Below are 26970 nucleotides of genomic sequence, written 5' to 3' on the forward strand. Positions count from 1 at the left end.
TGCCCTCCACAAAGGACTGTCTACACCTGGAGGAAACAGCAGCACAAACCGTGTGAATCACAGCAGCCCATGAAACAGACTGTTGAGGAATCAGATAGGACAGGGCTGAGCTGTGAGTGCGCGTGTCTGCGTGTGGGGGCGGGGTGGGGGTGGGGACGGGGACTGTAGGTGCCTCTAGAAACTCCAGAGAGTGGGCTGAGAGATAACTGTTGGTGAAGAGCTTTCTGTGTAAGGGAAAGGTCTAGATGTCCATCCCTAGAGTCCACATAATCCTAGCATAAGAGACAGAGACAGATTAGCTGACTACTGAGCTCTCAGTAAAAGGGCGAGACCCTGTCTAACAAACATGGTTCACCCAGTTGTGTGTAATTTTAAAAATCATGCTACCTCCTTGCCCGGGTTGCATGCAGCTCGAGCTCCCGGCTTGCTTTGACCGGGATTGTGGTGCGCATGCTCAGGATCAATCATAACCACCCTCCACCCCCACCCCAACCCCGGACCTGGGAAAGCAGGGAGCTGCTGCGAGCTCCACCGGCCCCTCTCGGCTTCTGTCTTTCTCTGCCCACCTTAGCTCTGCGGAATGAAAACACTAGACAGCTTTATTATTTTAGAATTTGTCAGGTAGCACAATTGCTGGGCACAGAATCCCCTGCCGTAAACTTATCAGCTAACCTATATCAGCTAGTCGTTATGAGCCAGCCTCTGCCACCGGTGGAGGCCCCCCCCCCCCCCGTTCGAATTTCCCCAAGTTCTTACATGACTGCTGATTTCTTCTTGTTCCAGTGCATGGCTGCAAACGTCCCTTTCCCTTATTCCTCCTTGGGCCCGGAAGTCCCACCTTTACCCTTTGCTCAGCCTTCTTTATCGACCAAATCAAGAACCAGTTAGGGGACCAGATTTTATAATAGCTCCTCCCCCTACAGAAAGGCACAGTGGTTAGGAGCACATAGAGTTCTTGCAAAGGTCCCGGGGTCGGTTCCCAGCATCTATAATTTTGTGGCTCACAGCCACCTATAACTCCAGCTCCAGGAGATCCAAAGCCCTCTTCTAGCCTCCATGTGTACTGAGCATAGACACAACATAATTTTGATAAGTTACTAGGGAGGGAGCGGAGGCTCAGCAGTAAAGAACACTTGCAGAGTTTTGGTTCCCAGCACCCCACTGGGCAGCTCACAGCCGTCTGTAGCTCCAGCTTCCTCTCCTGGCCTCTGAGGGCACGTACAGTCACACACACACACATACACACACACACACACACACACACACACGCACACACACATGCACACAATACGCAAACACAATACATACATACTATATACACACACATATATACACACACAAAACATACACACACATATACACACACATACACACACACAAAACATACACACACATATATATACACACACACACAAAACATACACACACATATGTATACACACACACTACATACACACACATATATACACACATACACACACGTATATACACATACATACACACATACTACATACACACACACACACACACACACACACACACACACACCATGACTCCAGACACTGAAAGGTGGGTGAAATACAAGCTTTATTGGAGGGGTGAGCTGTGGTCAGTTGGGGCAGCCGAAAACCACCATTGTTTCTGTGAACGCCTCAAGGTCCTCACACTGTTTCTGGTTCTTCTGATCCTGGCATTCCTCTCCCTCGGGCCAGTGCTCCACCCATGTGTCCTTCCCAATGATGTAGCTGGTGCTGAGGAAGAAGGCAGAGCAGTTAAGGGCAGGTTCCTGGGGGCAGTGGGTGGGGCTAGAGGGGCTGTCACACCCACAGGCAGGGGCACTTACTTGGGCTTTTCTCCCCAGAGGTCAGAGGAGAGGCCCCACATGAGGTACTGCTTCCCTTTCTCCAGCTTCAGGGTGTTTCTGCACTTGATGTGGCTGATGAACCTGCGTTCCTGCCCTGCCTGCACCTCATCTGAGCCTGCAGAGCAGACAAGGGGAGGCTGAGCTCCAGCAGAGGGGCTCGGGCTGGGGAGGCAGGAAGACAGAGGTTCCGTGTACCTGACTTGATGACCTGCTCAACGGTCATGATGTACTCATCAAAGTCATCCGACAGCTCCATTGAGGCTAGCTTGGTCTTGTACACTGTGGGGGGAGGGGCAGCGAGGATTTTGAGCAGGGTTGGTCACACCCTCACCAGCAGATACACCTGACTACATGACCCCCTCCCATCACACACACCTACAAGCAGAGATAATGCTGAGTCAGAGCCGCTCTCAGTCTGTCCCCTCCCAGGAACACACACACCCAGGCCATCCCACAGTCCATCACACTGATGGACTCCGTCATAGGACCTTGGGAGTAGTTAGCGATGCCTACAGGCACAGCCGTCAGAGCTAAAGTCTCATATGACTGAGGCTGCGGGCAATTCCAGGCTACAGACCACCCCCCCCACACACACACACACGCTCATAGCCATGCACTCCACACGCAGTTAGAGCTACGGTAAGTATGTATATGCACAGCGGCAGCTGCTCAGCGCACGATCACGCACAAGGCCATGACAGTATCATGCAACCAGGGCAACCTGCAAATCCATGTGTAAGGACAGTCATTTTCATGACGGCCGTGACTGCTATCCAAAGTCACGCTTGACCACTGTGTCACACACAGCCAGGCAAGGTCATGCACAGTCACAACATGTCTAACTCCGGCTATGTGCAATTACACCCAAAGCTACAGGCACATGCAGAGCTATAGCTACTGTGTGTGCAAACATGTTCACATGTCATAGTATCAGTTGCCAATTTGACAAATCTGGGAAAAGGGGAGGAACCCCAACTGAGAAATTGTCCATCGGCTTGGCCTATGGCCATGTCTGAAGCATTTTGATTGCTAACTGACAAGGGTTCCTCTGTGTAGCCCTGGCTGTCCTGGAACTCACTCTGTAGACCAGGCTGGCGTCGAACTCAGAAATCCACCTGCCTCTGCTTCCCAAGTGCTGGGATTAAAGGTGTGTGCCACCATAGCCTGGCTGTCCTTTTTGTTTAATGTGTATGCCTGTGAATCTACAGAAACCAGAAAAGGGTGTTGGATCTCTTGGAGCTGAAGTTCCAGGCTGCTGTGAGCCTGAAGTGGAGTGCTCTCACGCGGAGACACCTCTCCCTCTTGTTTGTGGGAACAGGGTCTTATCTAAACTGAACTCAGTGGTGTGGCGAGGCTCGCTGGCTTGAGAGCCGCCTGTCTCTGCCTCACCTGCGTTTGAGTTCAGGACATGTGCTACCATTCTGAGCTTTTTACTAGGTGTTGGGGATCCAATCTGGGACCTCAGGCTTGGGCTTCCAGAGCCATATGAACAGAGCCATCATACAGAGTGAGGAACCCTCACCCCAGTTCTTATGGGTGACCCCAGTAACTGGCTGGTTCAGCAGTCTGGACCTAGGTACATCACGCAACACAGACCACCCCTTCACTATACATCTGCACATGTCCCCTACACAACAGCCACCCGCAGCCACAGCCTGATACACAAGCACCTGATACACAGCCTGACACAAGCACCACCACTGCTGCTCTGCACTGCTCACACACCGTCACACTCCCTGACAGCAGCCATGCTCACCATAGTCGACTCCAGGTTCACAAGCCTTGTCTAGCCGGTCGTTCAGGCTGACCTTCTCCTGTGACTGATGCATGAAGCAGTTCTCTGCAGGTTGGGGTGCACACAGGCTCTTGAGCACCATCCCCCTCAGCCCACTTTCGGTGTTGGGGCTGGTTTCAGAAGGAACACCTACACTATACCATGTCCCCTGGGTATGGTTTCAGGAGTGGAATGTCTGTGTGGATGTGTCCTGCCTGGGCCCGCCCCCTCACCCTCCTAGTGCCCACCCCAGGTCCTCCCTCCCCATGGGACTGGAGCATCTCTGTGGGTGTGTCCTGCCTGGGCCCACCCCCTCACCCTCCTAGTGCCCACCCCCAGGTCCTCCCTCCCCATTGGACTGGAGCATCTCTGTGGGTGTGTCCTGCCTGGGCCCACCCCCTCACCCTCCTAGTGCCCACCCCCAGGTCCTCCCTCCCCATGGGACTGGAGCATCTCCGTGGGTGTGTCCTGCCTGGGCCCGCCCCCTCACCCTCCTAGTGCCCACCCCAGGTCCTCCCTCCCCACGGGACTGGAGCATCTCCGTGGGTGTGTCCTGCCTGGGCCCGCCCCCTCACCCTCCCCCCTCACCCTCCTAGTGCCCACCTTCAGCACAACGGCACATTTCATTGTGGCACAGTTTGCTCAGCATTCCGTCCTCCTTCTCCAGATGATAGAACCGGGTGCATGACTCCTCTGTGGGGAGAAGAGGTAAGAGGAGGTCAGAGGGCCAGGGGCTCCACCTGAAAGACCATTCCTGCTAGGAAATGCACAGTGAGTGAGTCCCCTGAGCCCTGAGATGCTAAGTCCCCAACCTCAGACCCTGTGATACCCAAACCTTAGGTTTTCTGATTTTTTGTTCTTTCAGACCATGGTCTCTTGAAACCTCCATCTAGAGTCCTGGAAGCCTCAGATGTCAAATTCTATGTCTCTGAGATGTTAAGACCTCCTAACCTCCAGATCTCGGCAAGTCATTGGACCCTGAGTTTTCCAACTCTCTAAATCCTAGGGCTCTAAGAACCCCAGCATACGAATCCCCAGGACCCCCAATATTTTGATCACTGGTGCTGCCAAAGATCTCTGATACTCTGATGCCCAGGGTCCTTGGATGTCAGGATGACTCAACCACCAAGCCCTGCCTTGGCTGCTCACCCAGATTGTAATAGGAGTAGACCTTGACCGACCCAGGCTGGATAAGTTCCACATTAAAGTACTGGTGAACTTTGAAGGACAGGCAGTCTTCTTCCGAGTGTGAGATCTGAGGGAAGGATGGGGCTGGTCAGTAGGTGTCACAGAGAGAGCCCAGGACACACTCCTGGCATTTGGAGCCATGGTAGAGAGACTGAGGGACCAGGCAGGTTCTAGAAAGTGTGGGGAAGTGAATGAGCAGTTGCTAAATCTATCTTCCTCTTCTACTGTGCTTGGAACCAGACTGTGCAGTGTCACTCTGATTCGGGGGCATTCGGGTGACCAAGCTCTGGCCAGCAGATCACTGTCTCCTTGCTGTTGTTTGGACAGGATTTCTCTTCATCTAGGCCACAGCCTGGAAAGCACTAGGTAGACAGAGCCTTTAAGGTCATAGGGGATTTACTAACAAGAAGGGAGGAGAAGACCAGGTCTCAGCAGAACGGATTTGCTTCTGCGATGGTGGGTCCGTTTTCCTGGGTGTGGCCTTTCTCTCCTGCTCTCTCCTGCCAACATGCCTGGAGGGTTTTGTTAGAGGCTAGACAGTGGGATCAACCAGCCTTGAACTGTTATTTTCCAAAAGTTTGAGCTAAATGACTCTCTTTATAAACCATGCTGCCTCAGGTATTTTGTTAGAACAAAATGAAGGGCACTGTGACAGTGGCCATGAAAGCAACACATGTAGCCAGCATATCTCTATAATTCCAGCACTCTGGAGGATGAAGCTGGAGGATGGTTAGTTTGGGACCAGTTCAGGCTACACGGAGAGACCTTGACATTCCTAATCAGACACACCCATGGACTTTTCTTATGCTATTGCTGAAAACTCCAAGATCCTGGAGATTCCAGAGCCACAAGGTGGAAGGAGTTTGGGTCCCTGATCACGGAGCACTAGACTAGAGGGGGAAGGGGACAATCTTGAGTTGGTCACCTTATATTACAAACTTTCTCCTATCCCCTCATAGCACAGGTCCTGTGTTGCCAAGCCTGGGGCTAGTATGAACTGTACATCAAGATGGAAGGAGAAACCCAGACAGGAAGGGGAAAGGAGGCACAGGGGCCTCCCAGGGGCAGGAGTTACCTTTTCTAGGTAGATGATGAGGGTGTTCTTGTTGGAGAAGGCTTTTTCCATCTCGTACTTGGAGATGAATCTGTCTACTCCAGAGCTTAGCTGGGGAAGAGCAGAGCTGGTAAAAAAACAAACAAACAAACAAAAAAAAAAACAAAAAAAAAAAACCTTCCCTTTTTCCCCAAAGCCTCTTCCTAGGCCCCATACCCAAGCCTCCTCACCAGGTCCAGATCGTCTGTGTCTGGAACAAAGCCAGTCATCATGGAGATGTCCAGGATGGACATGGTGGCATCCACATCTCCCAAGTACCTGCACATAGCAGAAAAAGGTCATCAGCTTTCAGGATGGGCGCAGCACCCAGGGACAGTGCTCGGACGAGGGGGCTCATCAGGACCCAGGCTCCTGCTTTGCACGCAGCACTGAAGAAGGCTTTGGTTTGGAAAACCCTTGTCTGAAAGCGACGTAAGCAGATGCAGCCAGGCCTGGCTGTTCATACTGTCACCCAAGCACGACAGTCCATCACCCAAGCATGTCACCAACAGTCCATGCTGCACCTGGGAGGGAAGACTGTGAGCTACTTAGTAAGTTGACACAGGCTAGCCTAGGTTACAAAGCAAAATCGTTTCTCAATTTTTTTTTTTTTGTTTGAGAAGCAAACAAAATAAAACCTAACCAAAACCTAAAACTAAACTAAACTAAACTAAACTAAACTAAACTAAACTAAACTAAACTAAACTAAACTAAACAAAGCCATAGCAGTGTGGAGGGCGGGTGTGGTAGGCTGACTTGACAGCTTAATCAGTCAAGTGCTTGCTGTGTAAGCATAAGGACCTGAGTTTGATCAGCCACTATCTGTGATAAAAAGAACAAAAGATCAACCATGGTGGCTAGCGCCATTAACCACTGAGCCGTTTCCCTGGTACGTGCTTGTAGTTCCAACCCTGGCGATATGGAGCCAGAGGAACTCTGGGCTCATTGCACAGCTGCCTACTATACTTGGCAAATTCCAGGTCAAGCTGAAAAAGAACAGGTGGAGGGCGGGCCAGTGAGGTGGTTCAGTGAATCCAGGGCGCTAACCACTATGCTTGACAACCTCACTTCAATTGCCGGAACACACATGGCAGAAAAGAGAACCAACTCCTGCAGGTGTCCTCTGACCTCCACATGGATGCTGTGACATGAAGAAATGCACACACATGCAAGCACACATGCACATACATGATCGTGGAAAGAGGAAACAAATAAGAAAAATGAAAATTCCTCTGGCAGTTTTTTTGACCGTAACATCAGTGATGCTTTAAAGAGAGGAAATGGAGGGCCTCTCACACAACCCCGGGGTTTTGTGAGAGGCGTGCCGCATGGCCAGAGGGGTGTAAGCTTGCCAGCATGAATGAAGAAGTGTTAACGAATGAGGTGGAGATGGGCTGAGGATGCAGCTCTGGCTACGGCACTTGCTGTGTGCACAGAGCAGAGGCTCAGGCCCAACGCCACCCACGATGAAGACGTCTTTCTAAAGGAAGAGAGAGGACTGGGGCAGGGGATCATGCCAAACAAACTTGGTAAGGTTGAATGGGCTCAGAAACCCTGGACCCTCAGACTTGAGAACAGTAGGTATTTCACCTACCCCAGACCAGGTCCCTGTCACAAGAGCACACAGCACGCCATGGAAAAGACCATGACCATCAGCCATGTGGGGCAGCACCTGGAAGCCCCTCCACATGCAGATGAGGCATCCCTGCCACCTCACACCAAGCCAATAGGAAGTGTCTGCTTTTAGATCCCAGCCCACTCCAAAATGTACAGAAGACCCTGTCCACAAGGAACAAAGGCTCGAAAACGGTTTCAACAAACATCGTCTGGGAATGTCTGTCACACACGAACTATGACACTCTTGGGAAAAGAGCCCTCTCCTGAGGCCTTTGCCCAAGACTAGCATGGCCACTCCCCGCCCCATAGCCCCAGCAGGTGCTCCAGCAGTGCACACACGCAGCGCACACACGCAGCGCACACACGCAATGCACACACGCAGTGCACACACGCAGCGCACACACGCAGCGCACACACGCAGTGCACACACTGGCGAGTGAAGAATGAGCGGCAGGGTCGGGATCCTGACCTGGTGCAGATGTCGAGGACCATGGTCCTCTTGGCTTCCTGGGGCTTCTTGGCTACAAACATAGAAACAAGAAGATGAGAGAAGGTGCCATTGGGTCCCAGGTCAGGAGGAGCACAGGTGGTAGGATGGGAGTGGGGTTGGAAGGTGACAGAGGGGTCCTAGTTCCTCTCACCGCTCTCAGGGGCTGGTCTTATGGTGACCCTGAGGTCAAACTTCTTGCAGGTGACTTTGCCATTGACTTTGGCCTGATACACTGTCACCACCTGGTAGGATGAGAGAAGGTCTCATGAGAGCAAGGGGTGGACAGGGGTGGGGTGGGCAGGGGTGTGGTGGACAGGGGCAGGGTGAGCAGGGATGCAGTGGACAGGGGTGGGGTGGACAGGGGTGGGGTAGGAAGGGGTGTGGTGGGCAGGGATGGGGTGGACAGGGGTAGGGTGGACAGGGGTGGGGTGGACAGGGATAGGGTAGGGTGGACAGGGGTGGGGTGGACAGGGGTGGGGTGGACAGAGGTAAGGTAGGGTGGACAGGGGTGGGGTGGACGGGGTGGGGTGGACAGGGGAGGGTTGTAGACATGGCAGATGTGGGTTCCCCTTTCTTACCGACAATGTGCCTTGGCCTTTTCCTTTGGCTGTTAGAGAGAAGCCCTCATTTTGCTTGGTCTGCAGAGGGTTGGGAGAGAGGAGAGGGGCGCTGAGAGCCAGCTTTAGGATCAGGGGTGACACAGTAGACAAGGGGCTTGACTTATAGCCCGAGAGCCTAGGTTTGATCCTGAGAATCCATATAAAGCAAACTGGGTATAGGCCAGCACTGGGGGGTCCTTGGGGGCCGCTGGTCAGCTAGCCTATTCTATTCGATGAATTTCAGCCCAGAGAGGCACTCTGCCTTGACAATAAGGTAGACAGCACCTGAGGAATGACATTTAAGGTTGTCCTCTGGTACACACACACACACACACACACACACTCACACACTCACAGAGAGAGAGAGAGACAGACACACACACACACTCACAGAGAGACGGACAGACAGACACACACACACACACACACACACAGAGAGAGAGAGAGAGAGAGAGAGAGAGAGAGAGAGAGAGAGAGAGAGAGAGAGAGAGAGGTGAGCACACCTGTACACAAACAAGCAAGCACACACAGGGCCAGTTTTCTCTGGATCTGAGGGCCCTGGCAGGTATCTGACCTCCTTCTGACCTCCTTCCTGCAGCCCTGGCTGGTACAGAGGGTTGGAAACGAGGGAGGGAGGAGTAAGGCTGTACCTCTTCCGATCTCAGGAGGCTGCCACTTTCCCAGAGCAGGCGAAACGAGGTTGGGGAGCTGCGGCTGGGGAGGTGGAAGGACACATCCATGTTCAAGTCCTTGTGGTCAGGGACATCTGTTTGGTATTGGGCCAAGGCTTGGAATACCATGAAGGTGGCCTAGAACATGTGGGATAGGATGGTTAGCTCTGCATTCTACCTGGTGGCTAGGGTGTCCTGGGGAGAATTGCTGGTCAGAGTTATGGCAGCAGCAGCATACACAGAACATTCTGGAGAATGCAGAGATATAGGTGGAGGGGGTGGATATCCCAGAGCTCCATTAGGAGAAGCTCAGGCCAGGGCTGGCCAGCAGCCATTCAGTGGTCTAGAACACACCAGAGCGTGAAGGGAGCAGTGGAGGTAACCGGATACTGAAGACCTGTCTAGACCCCCTCCAAGGGGTGAGCTTTTGTTCAGAAGTTATCAATGATGAAAACAAGCCAGACTCCACCAGAGAATCTAGACCCATGAAGAGTAAGGAGTCTTAGACTAGGGCTTAGGAGGCCAGAACTTCGTCTAGAACCATCTCATAAGAGAATGAAGCTGGAGTGTGGAGGAGTCAAGTTCTGAAGGGATACTGAGGCTGGAGCAGGTGCAGAGAAGTGACTGACAGCCCATGAGAGGGAAAGACAGCTGCAGCCCAAGCTTGTTTTGCCTTAACTTGCCACAACCATCATCTGGAGGGCCCTAGAGAAAGAGGCTCCAGGCAGTGCCCTTGTGTAGGGCCTACACACCATCATCTCCCCAGCACACCCTAACCACATGCCCTAGAATACACAGATGACAAAAGGTGGTAGTGAGAACCTGGGTGGAACTGGGAACTTGGTCTAGAATTCACCCCAGTGGAAAGGGTGACATTTGAGAACCTGGCGGAATAAAGAACGTGATCTGGAACCCACATATGAGAGAGGGGGACACTGAAAGTCCCCTGGAATGAGGGAAGTAATCTGAAACCCTCCAGTGACAAGGAGGCCTGGTGAGTCTAGTGAGACTGAAAACATGCTATAGTGCCCACACGTGAGAGAGGGAGGCACTGGTAGTCTAGTCAAACTACTGAGATCATGTTCTAGAACCTTCCAGTCATTCAGAGCCTGGTAAAACTGGAAATGTGACCTACAAGTCTCCAGTTAGTGCGATATTAGGGGGCTTAGATACAGGGAGCACGACCTAGAGCGCTTTGATGACAGCATGTATGGGGATCCTAGGGACCTGGCAGAATGAAGAGCATCATCTACTGGAACGAGGCCTCTAGCTTCTCGGCTCGCCTGCAGTCCCCACACTCCTCAGGCACAAGAGCTGCATGCCTGGACCTCAGTGTGTCCCTTGGGAGACATGGAATTAGGGTTGGAGGTCACTTGCCTGGGTGGAGCCATAGCCGCCCCCATAGTAGCGTTGCTCGTTGAGCCAGCGCACCACAGGGGGCACAGAGTCAAAGTCCTTCAGCAGCAGCAGGGCCAGGAGGGCATAGGATGTGGCCTCCACGTTGTAGAGCTGCTGGCCCGGTTCCTCCCAGCGGTTCCGATCTGCAGAGAGACAAGCCAGCCCCTCGTCCATGTAGCCTGGGGTAACTTAGGAGCTAGCTTTCCCCAGGACTGGGTGGCTGTGCTTATGATCAGTGTCCTGGAGATTTTCCCGCCACAACCAATTGCACCCTTGACCTGTGAGCTGAACAGAGCCCTTGTTCCCTTGAGTTGCTTCTATTTGTTTTTGTTGTTGTTGTTGTTGTTTTAATAACAGAAGCTTGAGAAGAAATCGAGACCATTTCTAGCCCACCAGCTTCAGTAACCTCTTCTCCTCCCTTCGACTCAGAGGCCCAGGTTACAGTTCAATGAATGGTGCAGCAGGCCTCTTGTGTGATTTACATTGAAGGGTCAATATACTTCCGAGGCCTCCAGGGCAGTGTGGGCCACGCAGCCCTCCTGTCAGCTAAGATCCATGCGTCCTGGCTCAGCGTATGTATCCAGAACCCACCCTCATGCCTCAGCCTTGCACCTCGTTGAGGTCACCCCTTAATACTCACCCATACACCCCTTCCCCTTGAGGTGACCCCTCACCATCCCCCTCACTCCTCTCTTGAGGTGACCCCTCACCCACCCATGCACACACCCCTTCCCCCTGAGGCCATCTCTCACCTTTGGCTGTGTTCAGAAACTTGCTGAGGTAAGGGTCCTCCAGTTTGTTCATCAGGGCCAGGGCATATCCAGCAATGGCCACTGTGTATGGTCTCTGCAGGTTCATGTAACTGGCTTCGAGATACTCTCCTGCCTTGGTGATGCTCCCAGGAAGGCTCTGTGAGAGACAGATGGTCGGGTTTCACATGACTTCTAGGCTACCAGGATAGGATCTGTCCTCTGGAGCTCCCTTGTCTTTGATGTGTCTGGTTTTAAGAGTTCCCTAGTTGTTGGGGACACTTGTGTGGCAATATTTTTTGTTGAATACATATTTTTGTTGAATACATTTATGTGTCTAGAGTAGTCTGTACATTAGGTATGCACAGCAGAGTGTGTGGCTGTGGGTTCTTGCGCAGTTGAGTTCTGCTTCAAAATGAAGGTGAATTATGGTTGTGTAAATATTCCCCAGGAGATGTCACTAAACAAACTGATGGAGTAAAATGTCTGACATGGGCATAAGCCAGATTCAGCATGTCAGTCTAAGCCTGTGTGAGCTGTCCTCCTCCGTCAATGCCTTCCCCAGCCCGTCTCTAGCACGGGTTTGTCATGTCAATGCCTTCCCCAGCCCGTCTCTATCACGGGTTTGTCATGCATTCATTTGTTGAATTTGGATGTGCAGCTCTTTGCTCTAAGTTGAAATAGTCTCTCCGAGATGCAGGGGTTCTCATTAAACCCAGGAAGACAATGGGAGGCTTAGGGCAAGGTTCAGAAGGCTCCAAAAACTCACAGGTTCTCAGGGCTTTCGGGAAAAGTATGAGATACGCAAAGCCCTCCGTGTGGCTTCCTGTGGCGGCATGCCGTTGCTGGGGTGAGGAGTCTCCTGGTGGACTCGCCTGCATGTTGGGCAGGGGACTCCAGATGTACAGCTTTTGTGACTTATCACCCATGGTGGGGTGGGCCTTTTGGCAGTTCGGCTGCCTTTGAGTCACCCACATTCCCCTAAGCAACCCTAATAAACTTGATACAATGTTCACCAAGCTGAACTTGGGCAGAACCATTTCCTTCGGTCTGTTGTTCTAAGGTGAGAGATGTTTGTTCAGATCTCCCCGGGGAAAAGTCACACACCAGACCTCTGAGGCCAAACAATGGTACCCAGCAGGTGTCATGATTTGTTCCCAAGACCATCTTGGTAATCAGTAGAGAGGGCCAAATCTCCCAGGGCAGCTTTAATTGTCAATCTGACATGGCCCAGAGTGCCAATTCAGTTGAATTACTTAGTTAGATCAGCTAGTGGTCTTGTCTGTGAGGGACTGTCTTGATTGTCAGTTGATGTGGGAGGGCCACTGTAGGTGGCACCATCTCTAGGCAGGTGGTCCTGAACCGCCTAGGACAGCCAGCCAGGGTATAAGCCTGACAGTACGCTGGCAAACAACATCACTTCTTTGGCTGTGAGAGTTGAGCTCTTAGTCTGAGGTAATACTGTATGGGACAGCGAACACACCTAACTGCCTTTGAGTCTCTGCCTTGCCTCTCCCAGGGGTTGTGAGTGATCTGGAGCTCTAAGCTGAAAAAAACCCTTTCCCCCCTTAAGCTGCTTTTGGTCAGAGTGTTTGATCCCAGCTGGGGAGGGCGACAGGATGGAGGGCTGAGAGGACACTCACATTGACCTGCCCCTCACAGATATCTTTGGCTTCCTGCAGTGCGATGAGGACAAAGGCTGTGAGTGACACGTCTGCCTCCTTGGTGTTCCGGAAGCCACCCTGTGAATAAGAGTGAGAACCAGGTCTTTATTTGTCCCCACCTGACCATCAAGTACCCTGAAGAATCTCAAGTCCAGGCTCAGCTCCCTACCCAGGAGGATCAAACCCTCTAGTGCGAATCAATTGAATTGTTCGTTCATTCTGTTACTAGGGTCCCCTTGTACTGCTGCCCCTGGTGTAACATGGGTTCTGGCCCTCACAGGGGCCACAGGAAGGAAGGATGAGCCGCTCCTTGGTTTATGGTGGGGCTCCTAAGAGGCCCGGAGTAAATGGTAGATATCATGAGGCAACCAGTTAGCAGGGGCGGGGAGAGGACACAGCCCAAGCCCAGGGACCTGAGTTTAATGTTCCAGGGCCCACATAAAAACCAAGAATCTGTGTATGATGGCGTGACCTTGTAACCCCAGCTCTGGGTAGGCGGAGACAGGCAGAGGCTGGACTCGGGGGTGGGGGTGGGCCAACCTAGCATTCTTGGTGAGCTTCGTGACAATGAGACCCTCAAAAAGGGTGGTAGCCCTTAAGGACTGACACCCAAGGCTGACCTCTGACCTCCGCCGGTGCACAGAATACTACACATGTCCCCCTCGTGGTTGGGTCTGTCAGCCTCTGGATTCTTGGAATGCTTCCAGTGTTTTACAACTCTATTCGCCTCTTCCCCTCGCCAAACAAACAAGTAGATGGGGCGGTACTCTCTCCCATGCCTCCTGGGACCCTCTACCCTTCTCCTTCCGGAATCTCGCCTGTCTCTTACAATCATTTCTTGGTGAATCACGGGTCCATCCTCCTGAAAGACACCGTCTGGCTTCTGTTTCTCCAGAATCAGCCATTTGACAGCCCCACACAGGACCTGAGAGTCTATGGCGATGAGGTTGGCAGCCAGAGAGAAGACCTTGACCACATAGGCCGTCAGCCTGGGGGCGGGAGTTACAGAGACGCCAGTTTAGAATCAAATGGTTTTAGCATATAGATTGACATCTTCATCCACCAATGAGCAGAGAGGGTTGGTGCCCGAGCCACTCAGTTTGGATTTTTAATTTCAAAGCTGCATGAAGCTGGTGCTTAAAGGATTCTAAGGCTCACTCTGTCCCTGCAGCCTTGACTGTGGACAGAGAGAGGCCACACCACCATGGGTGGGGATCCAGGCTTTGCTCAGGGGGATGTCGAGGCAGAGGGGACCAAACTGACCACCTGCTTACCAGGTGCTGGGGGGCCTGTTGTTGAAGGCGGCGTAGGCAGAGCTGGGCTGTTTGAAGGCCAGCTGCTGGGTATACCCTGTGGGGAATAGACAGGGTCACCAAAGGAAGGGGTGGGCTGGGGGGCTGGGGGGCTGGGCAGACCCAGGGTGGGATAAGGGTGCTACCTATGTGAGGTGGGGTGAGGGTTCACAGAGGATAGGACCAGGATCCTGGGAGGGAGAGGTTTTAAGGAAGGCTTGAAAAGCAGAGTCGGGTGGGAGGACTCGTTGAGGAGAGGGAGGACGAGGGGGATGCATGGAGTGGGACAAGTGTGAAGAGAGGGAGGAAGGCTCAAGTAGGGCATGGATTCTAAAATGAGGACTCAGGTTGGGTCCAGGGATCAGACCAAGGTCCAGGGAGTCATCTCTGAAGAAAGGAGAGGGGAGGGGCTTGGAGGAGAGACATGGCCTTGGAAAGAGGGATGAGGCTTGGGAGAAGGTTGAGGAGGGGGTAGAGCCTGGGGAGGAGGGGTGCAGCTTTGAAGACTGGGAATGGAGGGATCTGGGAAGGATGAGCGGGTGGGTTGGGGCGCTCCAGCTCAGGCCCCACCTTTCTTGATGAGCTCCAGGGCCTCTTGCCTCTTCTCTAGGCCAAACTTCTCCCACTGCTCGGTCTGGTCCAGGTAGTGGACTGCAATGACCGTTGGCGTCATGCCAATCATGTTCTGCTCCCCACAGCCTGACGGGGTCACGATCAGGTGTTTCAGCCGCTCCCCATCCACGGCATCTTCAGCCATCTGAGCCACCGGGGTTCCTGCAGTGGAGGGTGGAGGGAAAGGCCTGTTCGAGGCAGTCTTTGACCAGAGGAATCCTAGGGCTTGGGGGCTGGAGGAGTGTGTGTGTGGAGGTCTTGTGTGGGCTTGGGGGGAAGGTTATACCCCACCATGGGCATTTAATTTTACCTTTAGATAAATTAAGGGCCACAGTCACATACAGCTCAGGCTTACAGTTCCTTGCTCATGTCCATTGGAGGGAGAACTCCACGCGGAGTCTCGAATAATCCTCAAACCACCTTTGTAGTTAGGCACTGTCACTAGCTCCCTATCAGTGTTTGTCTGAGGGGTGCAATGTCCCCTTGATGTCCCTGGATCTAGTCACGAGTAGCAGAGCCTCTGCTCTTGAGGTGTGTGCCTTCCCACTGAAGGGTCTTTCCCTGCAGAGGCTGTTGCTGAACTGACTTCTGTGGGAAGCTACTGAAGCCAGACGAAGTGGCGGACCTGAGGTGCTACTGCTCAACCGCCACAGCAGACAAGGCAGCAACTGGCTGTGGTGTTTGAATGAGAATGGTTTCCATAGGTTTTTATGTCTCAGTGCCTGATCCTCAGTTAGTCAAACTATGTTTGAGAAGGAACAGAAAGCTGTGGCCGTGTTGGAGGAGGTGTGTCACTAGGATGGGCTGCGAGGTTCACTCTAGGCCCAGTCTCTTTCCTTCTCTGCCTGCTGTCTGTGGATCAAGATGCAAAGCTCTCAGCTACTGCTCTCCCACCATGCCTGTCTGCTTCCTGCCAGGATCCTCATGGGCAGAGCCTCTGAAACTGTAAGCCCTAAGTAAATGCACCCTTCAGTAAGAGCTGCCTTGGCCATGCTGCTGCTTCACAATAGAACAGTGACTAAAACAGCATCATATCATTGCCCTCATTTTTCATAGGAGGAAAACTGAGGTACGGGGTGACAGTATGTTAAGAAATGAGTCCCAGGTCAATCAACTTGAAATCCATTTGAATCTGGGCATCCTGGTCCAGGGTCTTTCCCTGCTCCGTTTCCTCAGTCTCTCCTCTCCTCACCCCCACCCATGAGATGGGGTTCAGTTAGCCTCTGGCTCCCAGCTGCCCTGACCCCTGCTGGGCAGGGAAGAGGCCATCTTACCTTGCAGGACAATCCTGGTCTCAGAGTCTGTGCCGGGCACTTGGTCACTGAGGTCTGCCGCGGGCACGTCCTCCCTCTGCACTCCCTCTGCAGGGTGAGAGAGTGAAGGCTTGGATGGCACCAGCTGCCTCACTCCTTCCTTGGTATCCCACCCCGCCTTGCCCTCTCTGCCTGCCTCCTCACCTTGGCCGAGGTGCTCTGGATCCAGTGTACGGATGGCCACAGTTTTGTTGACTCTCATTCCTTCTGGCTATGGAGGGTGGTGGACAAAATGACAATGAATATACAGGTGGTCAGCAGGGCACTATTCAGAGAAAGTCCTTCAAAAGGGCTCTGCCTCTCTGCCCGTATGACCGGAGGCCAGTTACTTAACCTCTCTCTGTCTCGACTTCTTCTAAAAAGGAGGTGATTCAAATGCCTACTTTATACTCGTGTGTATGTGTGCATGTGTGTATTTATCTGTGTGTGTACATATCTACATGTGTATGAGTGTATTCCACGCAAGTGTGCATGTGTGTGAGTGCACGAATGTATGCGAGTGTGTGGTGTGCATGTCTGTGTATGTATGTGTGCATGGGTGTATGTGAGTGTCCATGTATGTGTGCATGTGTGTGTGAGTATGCATGCCTGTGTGTATGTACAAGTGTGTATGTATCAGTGTGTATGTGTGTGACTGCGAGAGCATGAGTGTACATTATGTGAAGGTGAGGAGTACATGTGCGTGTTTGTGTGTGTATGTGTGAGACTGTGCACATGTGTGCAAGACCTACACATGTGTATGTGTGAGTGTCTACACATGTGTGCATATGTGTATAAGTGTGCATGTGTCTGAGAGTGTGAGCAAGTGTGACTGTGAATGTGAGCATGTGAAATGTCAGAGCCACGGGTCTTCCTCCAGCCCTTTCCACTTCTTCTGAGACAGTGTCTTGATGAATCTGGACTGTGCGATTCGGCTGGGCTGACTGGCAGGTGAGCCACTTCCTGGGGCTTCCCGGGGCCCTGGGGCCCTGCACTCAGGTCCACAGCTCCTGCAGCGCTCGTGCTGCCAGCTGAGTCACATCCCTGCCCTTTTTACTTTTAGAAAAAACTTGAGACAGGGTCTCATTAAGTGACCCCCGCTATTCTCAAATTCGTGATCCTCCTGCTTTACACCTGCCAAGTGCTGGGATCACAGGGCACACTCCATACCTGCTTTACAAAGTGCTGGAGATGGAGCCTGGAACTTTGCATGGACTAACTGTGCACCCCACACCCTGGAGCCTAACTGAACCAATTGAAGCACTAGTTGCATGAATTAACTGCAGTCCTCTCTCACCCTGCAGTTCTAAGTTTCTGTGACATCTGGGCCCTAAGACGATCCTTGGTGTCTCAGAGCCCAGGTCAACAGCAGGAAGATCTGAAGGCCAGAGGCAGCAGATGCCCAAGGACTCACCACGACCTTCAGTATCTTCTTGACACCATCACTGATGAAGTGGTTGAAGACAGCAGCCTTGACCTCCACCTCTTGGAGGCCGATCTTCAAGGGGACAATGACATAAGGCACAGCCACGGAGGACTTGGGAGGGATTTTGATGATCTGGAGGTAGCGCTTCTTGGCAGTGGCCATGCTGCAGAAGGCTGGATTGTGCAACAGTTCCACCCTCACCTGCATGTGAGAGAGGCCCATGGCAGGTGTGTGAGGGAGGGTCTGGGGCGAGGGAGGGAGGGGACGGGGCAGGCGAGCATGGGTTCATGGGTCCTGGCGGCCCTTTCAACTCTAACTTGCTCCCACCTTAAGATCCTCCTTTTCACGGTAGTTGAAGAGCACAGCTCTGATCTCCACCTGTTCATTGCGCACCACAGAGTAGGGCAGCCGCAGGTCAATGAAGAAGTCCTGCATCACTCTGATCTCATAGGGGTCTGCCACACAGATCCCTGTCGACAGAAAGAGGCGTGTGAAGGGTCCAGGGTAGGAGAGCTGTGCGGGGAGGCAAAGGCAGACTTCCGGTTCCCTCGCTGTCCATGGCTGATTCCATTTGCCAAGAGGGGAAGACTTAACATGCACATGTGATAGTATCACAGTCAATTGTGTCTAACCTCGTGAGTTTACATGTGCACAGGTGGGCATGGGTGCACATGTATGTGGGGGCCAGAGGTTGACACTGAGTGCTGTCTTTGATTGCTTCTTTACCATACTTGATATTATGTATGTGCACAAGAGACTCTGTGTTGCGTGCATCTCAATGCAGTGTTCACAGAGGCCAGAAGAGGGCATCAGATCCCCTGGAGCTGCAAGGAGTTGTGAGCAGCCTGATATAGGTGCTGGTAACCAAACTCTGCTCCTCTAGGAGATCAGCAAATGGGCTTTCTAAGTGACCCTGAAGCTCACTGCCTGGCTAGGCTGGCTGGCCAGGAAGCCCCAGGGATCCTCCTGCTTCGGACTCCCCAGCACTAGGATTGCAAGCAAGCTTTCTATATTGGTCCTGCAGATGGAGCTCAGGGCAAACTCTTCACCTCTGAGCCATCTTCCCAGCCCCTCCTGTACCTTTCTTGTCTGACAAGCTCACTGCCAGAATCTCCCAGGTGGTGATGGAATCTTTGAGAAAGATGTTCATGACTTTCGTAGCGATTCTGGGTGGGACACAAGTTTAAAAATTAAGTGGTAAGATCTATCCAGGTGGAGAGGGTGCTGAGTCGGAGGGCCCTGGAGGACGGGTTAGATAGGAGCTCTGGGTTGCACCCATGGCGTTGTTAGTTCAGCCCATGGACCTCCATGGTGAATCCAGGCAGGTACATGCAAATCATATGCAAATGAGCTGGTCTGGGAGGATGCCTTCTGCGCTCAGGCAAGGATGTGGAATGGGAGTGTCCCAGCCTCATCCCCCCCCCCTTACATATTTAGGTGTGTGTGGCATCCTTCTGCCATGACCTTCATGTAAAAGTTAGAAGACCATTGGTGGGAGTTTGTTCTCCCTTCCACCACATGGGTCAGGAGGTGAGTCTTGGTGGCCATCACTGACAGAGAGAGAGCCATACCCATTTCTCTCTGGTCCTTTCAATTCTTCTATGGTCCACAACCAGCTCTCTGGGAAGTGGCTTCTAGAGACAATATCTTCTTCTGGAATTATGTCTTCATCCATGTCACCTGAGGGTAGGTAGGTTTGATTTGGAAAGAGACCCACTTTGCAGGTGGATCCCTTGCAAACATCTCTGAGTTGTATAAATGCATTCACCAGTGTGATGGCCTTTGACCCGCCCCCCACGCGCTGGTCTGTGGGGATTCCTCTCTCCATCTAGGAACTGAAAACTAAAATCATGCTCTACAGATGTGTTGCTATCAAGATGGACTCCGTCCAAACTGGTTGGGAACTCATTAGGTAGTCCATGCTGGCCTGGAACCTACAGCAATCCTCCTGTCTCAGCCTCCTGAGTGCTAAAATGACAGGCATGTGCTATCACACCTAGCTTCAGTGTGCGTGGATTGTAGGGGAATTTATCTCCATTTTGCTAAAGATGTATTGCTTTATGGGATGGGGGATAGGTATGGAAAAGCTCTGTCCAGTGTGAGAAAAGCCCCTGGCTTTCTCCCTCAGTCCTTCCTGGGACACAGCTCAGCTGGTCTCTGTCCTCCTCCTTCCCAGGGGACATGGCTGGGACACAGTCTTTGGGCCACTCTTCCACCAGTCACTGGGCAGTTGTGTCCCCCCTACACCCGAGTGCCGCCCTACAAGCCGTCACTCACTCCTGGCCAGGCCCAGCAAACGGTCTCTGCTGTGCTGTTCCCGCAGCTTGGTGATGTAGTTGCAGCAGTCTAGGAAGGCCTTCGTGCAGCTCTCGCCCTGGGTGATGAGGCGTGCCCGGCGCTGGCAGCTGTATCTCATAGGGTTATCACGCATGCCATCCTCACAACACTTCCGCAGACCCTTGTCAGTGTACTGACCAGCTGTGGGAGGCCCAGACCTGGTGTCAGCCTTAGCCATCAGGAGAGCATCAGGCCAGATGTCAGGTAGAACTTCCCTGGGGGCAGGACAAGGAGGCAACCCCCTCCTCCTCCTCCTATGGGATTCTAACAGGATGAGTGGAGGGGGATGCATGAAGAGGGGGGTCAGTAGAGGATGTCTAACCTTTGTCCGTCCTTCTTTCCATCAACTGTACTGAGCGGCGGCGGCGGGCAGCTGGCTTGGCACACTCAAGGTCTGAGGGAGAGAGAGACAGGAGGGAAGGGTAAGGCTGGGGTGTGATGGTTGCACACTTTTGGTAGTGGAAGAGACTGAGGCTCAAGAAGCAACAATAAAGACTGGTGAGGTGGCTCATGAGGAAAGGAGCTGCTAATCCAGATGTCCTGAGTCTGATCTCCAGGACCCACAAGTTCAGGTGAGAACGGAGTAGTACAAGTTGTCTTTGACGTCCACATGCATGGCATGGTGCATACGCAAATTTGCTTGAGTGCATGCATGCGTGCGTGTGCACACACGTGCATACACATGTGCATGCACATACACACATGACACTCTGCACTCACACACACATGCACTCACTCACACACGCACTCCACACATGCACACACACAGAGGAGAACACACACACACACACACACACACCACTTTGATGCAATTAAAAATTAATTAAAACAGGGATGGGCAGGTGTTGCTGGTGGAGGAAGGGGCAGAGATTCAGGCTCCTGATCTCAAGGGTCTCGTTCTTATATGGGCGTCTAGCATGTCCCTGTGTCCACCCCTGGTCCCTTTTCTCACCTGCTCTCTGATCAGTCTGTAGGCCTTGGCTTGTCTTGAAGGCCAGGCCTGCATCCATGAAGACCCCAGCATAGTTCTTCCCACTGCCTGGGGTGCAGCCAATGTCTGCCTTCTCTACCACATCCCAGATCTGCAAGTGGGGTGGCATGGGGTGGATGGAGGGGGTGGAAAAAGCCCACCAACCCACCACAAAGCTCAACCCAGCCATCCCCACGGCTCCTCACCCGGCCCTTGGCGGACCCGGCTCCCAGCGCCCACCACACTCGGGGCTAGGCGAGGGAAGCAGACCTCACCTTGCTCTGCGTGAGCTTGTTCTTCTTGTTCAGCACAAACACCCCCTTGTCTACAGCCACCAGCCCCACTCGGGCCCCGTGGTCGCCCTCGATCCTGAGTGTCGTCTGATGCCCGGGCGCGGGCTGTCTGTTGTCTTTTGAGTCACCCTTCACCACCAGCTGCAGAGAGGACGGGGAGGGGTTAATCCCAGAAAACCCAGGGGGAAACAGGAAGGAAGGGAAGAGAAAGGGGCAGAGGGAGGAGAAAAGGGGAGAGCAAAGAGACTGCATGGTGTGAGTCTGTCTTTAAAAAAGGAAAGAGGATAGGGAGGGAGGGAGAGGGAGAGGGAAAGGGAGAGGGGGAGAAGAAGGGGAGGGGGAGGGGGAGGGGAAGAGGCGCTCACCGTGCCTACACAGGAATCCTTCACATCCACCCATACAGAGTCGGCCACCACCTCCCTTTGGCCATTAGCTCCAATCAGGGTGTAGTAAGCCACCAGGCGGAAGGAAGGAATAAAATCTGGAGTGATGGGCAGGGACAAGACCACCAGGTCCTGGCCAGGCTCCCGAACCTGGCGGCCTGCCTTCAGTAGCTTCCCCTTGTTCATAACCTGGAGGGATGATGGGCCGGCGTAAGAACCAGGACAGGGCTAGGTAGAATGGGTACAGGAGACCCCCGGGCTGGGCACGAATCCCTGGGGTGCTGGAGGGGCTGAGGCTCCTGGCAGTCACGGACCAGGTAGGTGTAGTATCGGATCTTGGCCTCCTGGCCCGGGTCTGTGCGCAGGTGGAAGTTGACGTTGAGGTTGTCCCCCGGCTTCAGCTCCACGCGGGACACTGACAGGTGCAGGTAGTTGTTGGAGTTGTGCATGGTGCTGTAGGGCTGCGCCTGCATGGTCTTGGTGGCCTGACGTGCTTCCGGGATGCCCTCCTTCTTGGTGCGGACCTAGGTGCGGAGTCCAGAGAGAGGCGTGGCGGTTCCCAGAGCTGCCCGGTTGGGATGCTCACAACAGGCTCTGTGGTGGTTAATATTGATTGACTGCTTGATAGCATCTAAAGCCAGGTGATGAGCTCTGGCCATGCTGGTGAGGGGATTTCTAGGTTAGGTTAAATGTGTGGGTGGCACCGTTCTCCCCTGAGCTGTGGGACCGGACTGGACTAGACTGAATCAACAGGGGAACGTGAGCTGAGCTCCACCATTCATTCGTCTGTGCTGATGGAATGTGAGAGCTGCTATCCGCTCCTTCTGTGCCTGCCAGCCATGAAGGACTGCGGCCTCACGCTGTGAGCCATGGTATGCACTCCTTCCTTAAGTGGCTTTTATTACAGCAACATGGGATCCTCTGGGTGAACATCGGAAAGTGTCGTGAAAACCAGCAGAGCCCTGGGTCTCCCTCACCACCGAGACCAGGCCTGGAGTGCGAGGTACTCACTGTGATGGTCAGGGGATGGTGGCTGTTGGGCGTGTTGACGCTTAGCTTGGCCACCCCATCATCCTGGGTGAGAGCCTGTGCGTCGGATCCCTGAGTGAGTACTGGCACTCTGCCCGCTGGAGAGCCATCAGGGTTGGTCACGAACACCTGTGGACAGAGGCGGGTGGAGAAGGGTCAGGGGGTGTGGTCAGGGTGATCGAAGGTGGAAGACGGGACTAGCCCTGGCTCTTACCATGAGGTCGAAAGGCATGGCTGGCTTGAAGAATTTGGGTGTCTTGGTGAAGTGGATCTGGTACGGGGAGGTGACAATTGGGATCCCACTGTGCTCTGCCTCTACCATGTCACTACCTGAGGAGATGGATGGTACCAGTGAGGACAGGTTTCTCAGCAGCCCTTCAGGGCCAAGCCTCCTCTCTCAGACTAGCTTCGCTACCCCTTCATCAAAGCAGGTCTCACCTGAGTGCAGGATGACAGTGACGGAGACGTACAGGGACTTCCCCACCAGGGCATCTGCGTTGGAGGGCTGTACCCCCTCCATCAGCACCTTTCGGCTCAGCACTGCCTCCCCAAAACCATCCTCGATCTGCCAAGGATAGGTGAGCTTGAGGGAGGGGGATAGGTCCCCAAGAGAGAGGAGGCTAGGAAGGGGAGGAGCTCAGAATGGGTGGCCCTGGTTCAAATGAGGGACTGGGAGGAGCTAAGAGGTAGGATGGGCGCATGGGTGGTGATGGGGGCGTGGTCTCAGCGGGGAGAGGCTGCCATTCCAAGCTCTTGAAGGGGTGAGGCAGTACCATCACGCGCTGGAGGGAGTGGGCCAGAGAAATCTTCTTATCACCATCCTGGACCCCAAAGATCACGAAGGCCATCCCGTCCACATTCTTCCCATACAAGAACCTGAGAGACAAGGAGACTTGGGATCCTGGAGACTTCTCTGGCTGTGGCTGAAGACACGCCCATGCATCACTCCTTCCCTCACCTGGCTGTGATGGAAACTTCCAGGCCCTTTGGGTCATCGATGTAATAATATTTCTCTGTGGGCACCACCAGGACCTCGAAACTGGGCAGCACTGGGATGGGATATGAAGATGATGGTGTTGGCATGGCTGCCAGGGGAGCATGCGCACAATGGCCTCACCTGCTGGGTGTCCCCAAGGCTTACCGTATTCCTTCACTTCAAATTCTGCAGAGAAGATCTGCGTAGGCGCATGCTCGTAGAAGGCTCGGATCTTCCATTGCCCCATGCTGCAAGAAGATGAGGAATGTGGCAAGGCCTCCAAGCGCCTCTTCCCATCCCTCTCCTGGGGCAGGGGAATCCCGTTTTTTGGAGACCCAGACATACTTGACCAGTTCTGGAATGTTCCAAGACAAAGGCAAGATGCCATATTGGTTGTGGGAAGACAGAGTGTCTTTCTTGATGGGAACGCCATCGGGGGTCTGTGAGAAAGGCATATGAGTGAGATAAAGCAGTTCTTCAGAGGCACAACCACCCCATCTATGTTCACTGAGTGGCAGTTAAGAACACAGACCTGGGTAACTCAACCTAGGTTCAAATCCCTACTGTGCCACTTATAAGCTCTGTGTTCTCAGGTAAATACCTCAACCTCTCTGTGCATTTCCTTTCATGTTTAGGATATAGTTAACGCAGCAAAAGCCTGGGTGTTTAAAAGATGAGGGGTATGATCTGTGTTTGGAGCAGAGGGAGCAAGGAGGAGGAAGGCAGAGAGGAAACGAGGCAGGGTGAGCAGGACCTTATACCTTGCGAGGAAGACTTTGACTCTAAAGAAGTGGGAGCCACAGAGGGTTGCAGGGAGAGAAAGGAGGGATCTTCACTCAGGTTTTAACAGGGGCCCTCTACTGGGCAGAATGGACTGACTATACAGAATTACTATTAAGTTATCCCAATCTTCAGATAGGGAAACTAAAGTTCAGGGAGTGACCCTGGATTGGAGTCCTCAGACCTATGGGTCTTCCTAGGTCCCTGGTCTCTGCACTGATTGCTCTGTGTAGCCATTTGCCCATGGACCACCTGAGAGGACTGAGTCTCAGAGGAGAGGGTCTCAAAAGGGAAGGGACTTGGAGGGGAGGGACTCAGAGAGGAGGGTGTCCATCTCTGGGAAACTCAGTAGCTGGTACCTCAATGCTGATGACGACTGTCCTGCCCACAGGCAGTAGGTTGTTGTCCACAGTGAAGATTCGATAGAAGACTGGAGGATGTGAGGGGGACAAGCAGAGAGACCATTAGACCTTAAGCTCTGGGAGGACCGTCCAGCCCTGGTGTGAGCAGCCTCTCACAGCACTTACCAGTGGAGCCCGGGGTGTAGATGGTCTTGTCTGTCTGGATGAAGAGGTACCCACTCTGGAAGCTTACCAGCACCGCTTTCTCCACCACTGTTGCCCCGAAGTTTGCCACCACTGTCACGTACTTGTGCCCCTTATCTGAGTTGAATTCCTTACTAGCTGGAATCTATACATGGGCCATGGGGAAGTCAGTCAGGAGTCTGTGGCAGGAAGAGGTGCCCAGAGGGCATCCCCCAGAGTCCCTGGGCCTCTTCTGTCATCTCCCCTCAGACAGGAGGGGCTCAAGGAGGAAGGGACTCGACTCGACTCGGAGGAGAGGGAATCAAAGGAGAGGGACCCAGAGGGTAGGAGTGCCAGAGGGGAGGGCCTCAGAAGGAAGGAGCTCAGAGGAGGATATAGGAGGCAGCCTGGAGGACCCAGGCAGGAGGACCGGAAGGGGCTATGGCTGACCGTAGTTCCACAGTTCCCTGCCCACCTTGACGGAGACCCTGCTGAGATGTCCACTGGCTCCTGTCAACACTGTCTTCTCACTGGTCAGCACCTGCTTCTTTAGGAAGTCTTGCACAGTGACCGTGACTGGGATATCACCCTGAGCATCGTGGGCCTCTAGTATAAAGGTCTCTTCACTTTCCAGCCGCAGGACATTGGGAGTAATGATGGAATACCTGACCGTGGGGTGTGGGAGCAGATGCCACCTCAAGGCCTGAGACTTCAGCCCTCACCCTGGCAGGCCCAGTCCCTAGTCCTGGACGGTTCTCAGTGCTGGCTGGGACGCCTGCCAGAGCAGATGCCTGGGCCCATGTTCCTCCCCACACGAGAAGGGACCAAGCCACAGCCCGCTTCCCCTAGCCACCAGACACTGACTGTCCCTGGCTTCAGCACTGGGTAGCAGCCATGAGGACTTTGCTTGTGTTGAGAAAGTGCTCTCTCTCTACCACTAAGCGGTACCTCAGCCTCTTCTCACTTTTCTGTTTGGAAACAGCATCTTGCTAAGTTGTTCAGGCTAGCCCTGAACTCACTCTGTAGCCCAGGCTTGGCTGGAATATGTATACTTCCTGCCTGGGATTCTAGAGTAGCTAGGATGGCTACTCTATGTAATCAGGCCCAACAATGAGCTTGGCTTTTGACAGGCCACACAAAGGCTATAGACCCTAAGACTCCTCCAGTTCTCAAATCTTAAACTTATCATTGCCTAAACCACAAGGCATCACAGACACCATAAATCTATAGACCTTCTTTTTTATAATAGGCATACCAATGCTACTACAATACCTAAGTTCTATGAACATAAGACTGTAAACACCTTTACACACAAGCAACCCAAACACATATTCTCTGTGTGTGTGTGACACACACACACACACACACACACACACACACAGAGAGAGAGAGAGAGAGAGAGAGAGAGAGAGAGAGAGAGAGAGAGAGCGCACAAATGTGTGGAGGCCACAGGAGGATGTCAGGTGTCCTGTTCTATGCCCCCTGACCCCCATACACACACCTTGAGCCAACGTCTCCTCTTTCTGAACTTGGCACTGGGCTGGCAGCCAGCAAGCCCCAGTGTCCTATCTCTAGCCCCACAGTATGGGCTCATCGGCTCTGGAAGCCACTCCTGGCTTTTCCATGGGTGCTGGGAGTTTGAGCTAAGATCATCATGTTTATGCAGCAAGACTTCTTACCCACTGCACCATCTTCCAGCCCCAGCACAGATTAACATCCCTGTCTCCCCCGCCCCCAGCAACATTCACCCAGGTGACTCCTAAATTCTATTAAGAAACTGTACCCCCAAATGGTAACTACTTACATGGGGCTCCCCAGAGATAGCGGGGAGCTGGCTAACAGCAGCAGTAGCACTAGTAGCTGGGACCCCGACTCTGGCCCCATGGTGAAGGACAGAGGGGAACGAGTGAGGGTGTGGGGGCAGCGGTGGGCAGTGATAAGCTGGAGCT

General features: G+C 53.2%; 1 protein-coding gene across 1 annotated transcript; it reads right to left on the reverse strand.

The window, feature by feature from the left end:
- Positions 1-1569: 1569 nt before the first annotated feature.
- Positions 1570-26970, reverse strand: C3 (complement C3). The gene is made up of 41 exons (XM_052193769.1): positions 26826-26970; positions 25497-25686; positions 25025-25187; positions 24857-24927; positions 24063-24157; positions 23883-23965; positions 23700-23790; positions 23515-23617; positions 23180-23306; positions 22956-23071; positions 22724-22870; positions 22027-22236; positions 21695-21901; positions 21312-21470; positions 21019-21148; positions 20389-20460; positions 20007-20207; positions 19301-19409; positions 18810-18895; positions 18057-18199; positions 17718-17930; positions 16469-16535; positions 16286-16372; positions 14970-15173; positions 14382-14457; positions 13937-14096; positions 13087-13185; positions 11447-11603; positions 10674-10837; positions 9276-9434; positions 8605-8664; positions 8178-8268; positions 8006-8057; positions 6111-6198; positions 5902-5991; positions 4788-4893; positions 4242-4331; positions 3621-3704; positions 2060-2143; positions 1844-1979; positions 1570-1751 (listed from the first exon to the last, which is right to left on the reverse strand). Exons 1-41 carry the CDS (start codon positions 26903-26905, stop codon positions 1610-1612), a joined length of 4992 nt encoding a protein of 1663 aa, XP_052049729.1. The 5' UTR covers positions 26906-26970; the 3' UTR covers positions 1570-1609.

The sequence above is a fragment of the Apodemus sylvaticus genome, chromosome 9 (assembly GCF_947179515.1).
Source record: "Apodemus sylvaticus chromosome 9, mApoSyl1.1, whole genome shotgun sequence".
Lineage (NCBI taxonomy): Eukaryota > Metazoa > Chordata > Mammalia > Rodentia > Muridae > Apodemus > Apodemus sylvaticus.

Excerpts from the sequence above, each read along its gene's own strand:
- C3 (XM_052193769.1), bottom strand. The coding sequence starts at position 26,905 with ATGGGGCCAGAGTCGGGGTCCCAGCTACTAGTGCTACTGCTGCTGTTA. Across the intron at positions 4,894-5,901 it reads TCATCATCTACCTAGAAAAG|ATCTCACACTCGGAAGAAGA; the intron begins GTAACTCCTGCC and ends TCCTTCCCTCAG. Across the intron at positions 2,144-3,620 it reads TGAACCTGGAGTCGACTATG|TGTACAAGACCAAGCTAGCC; the intron begins GTGAGCATGGCT and ends CTCCCCCCACAG.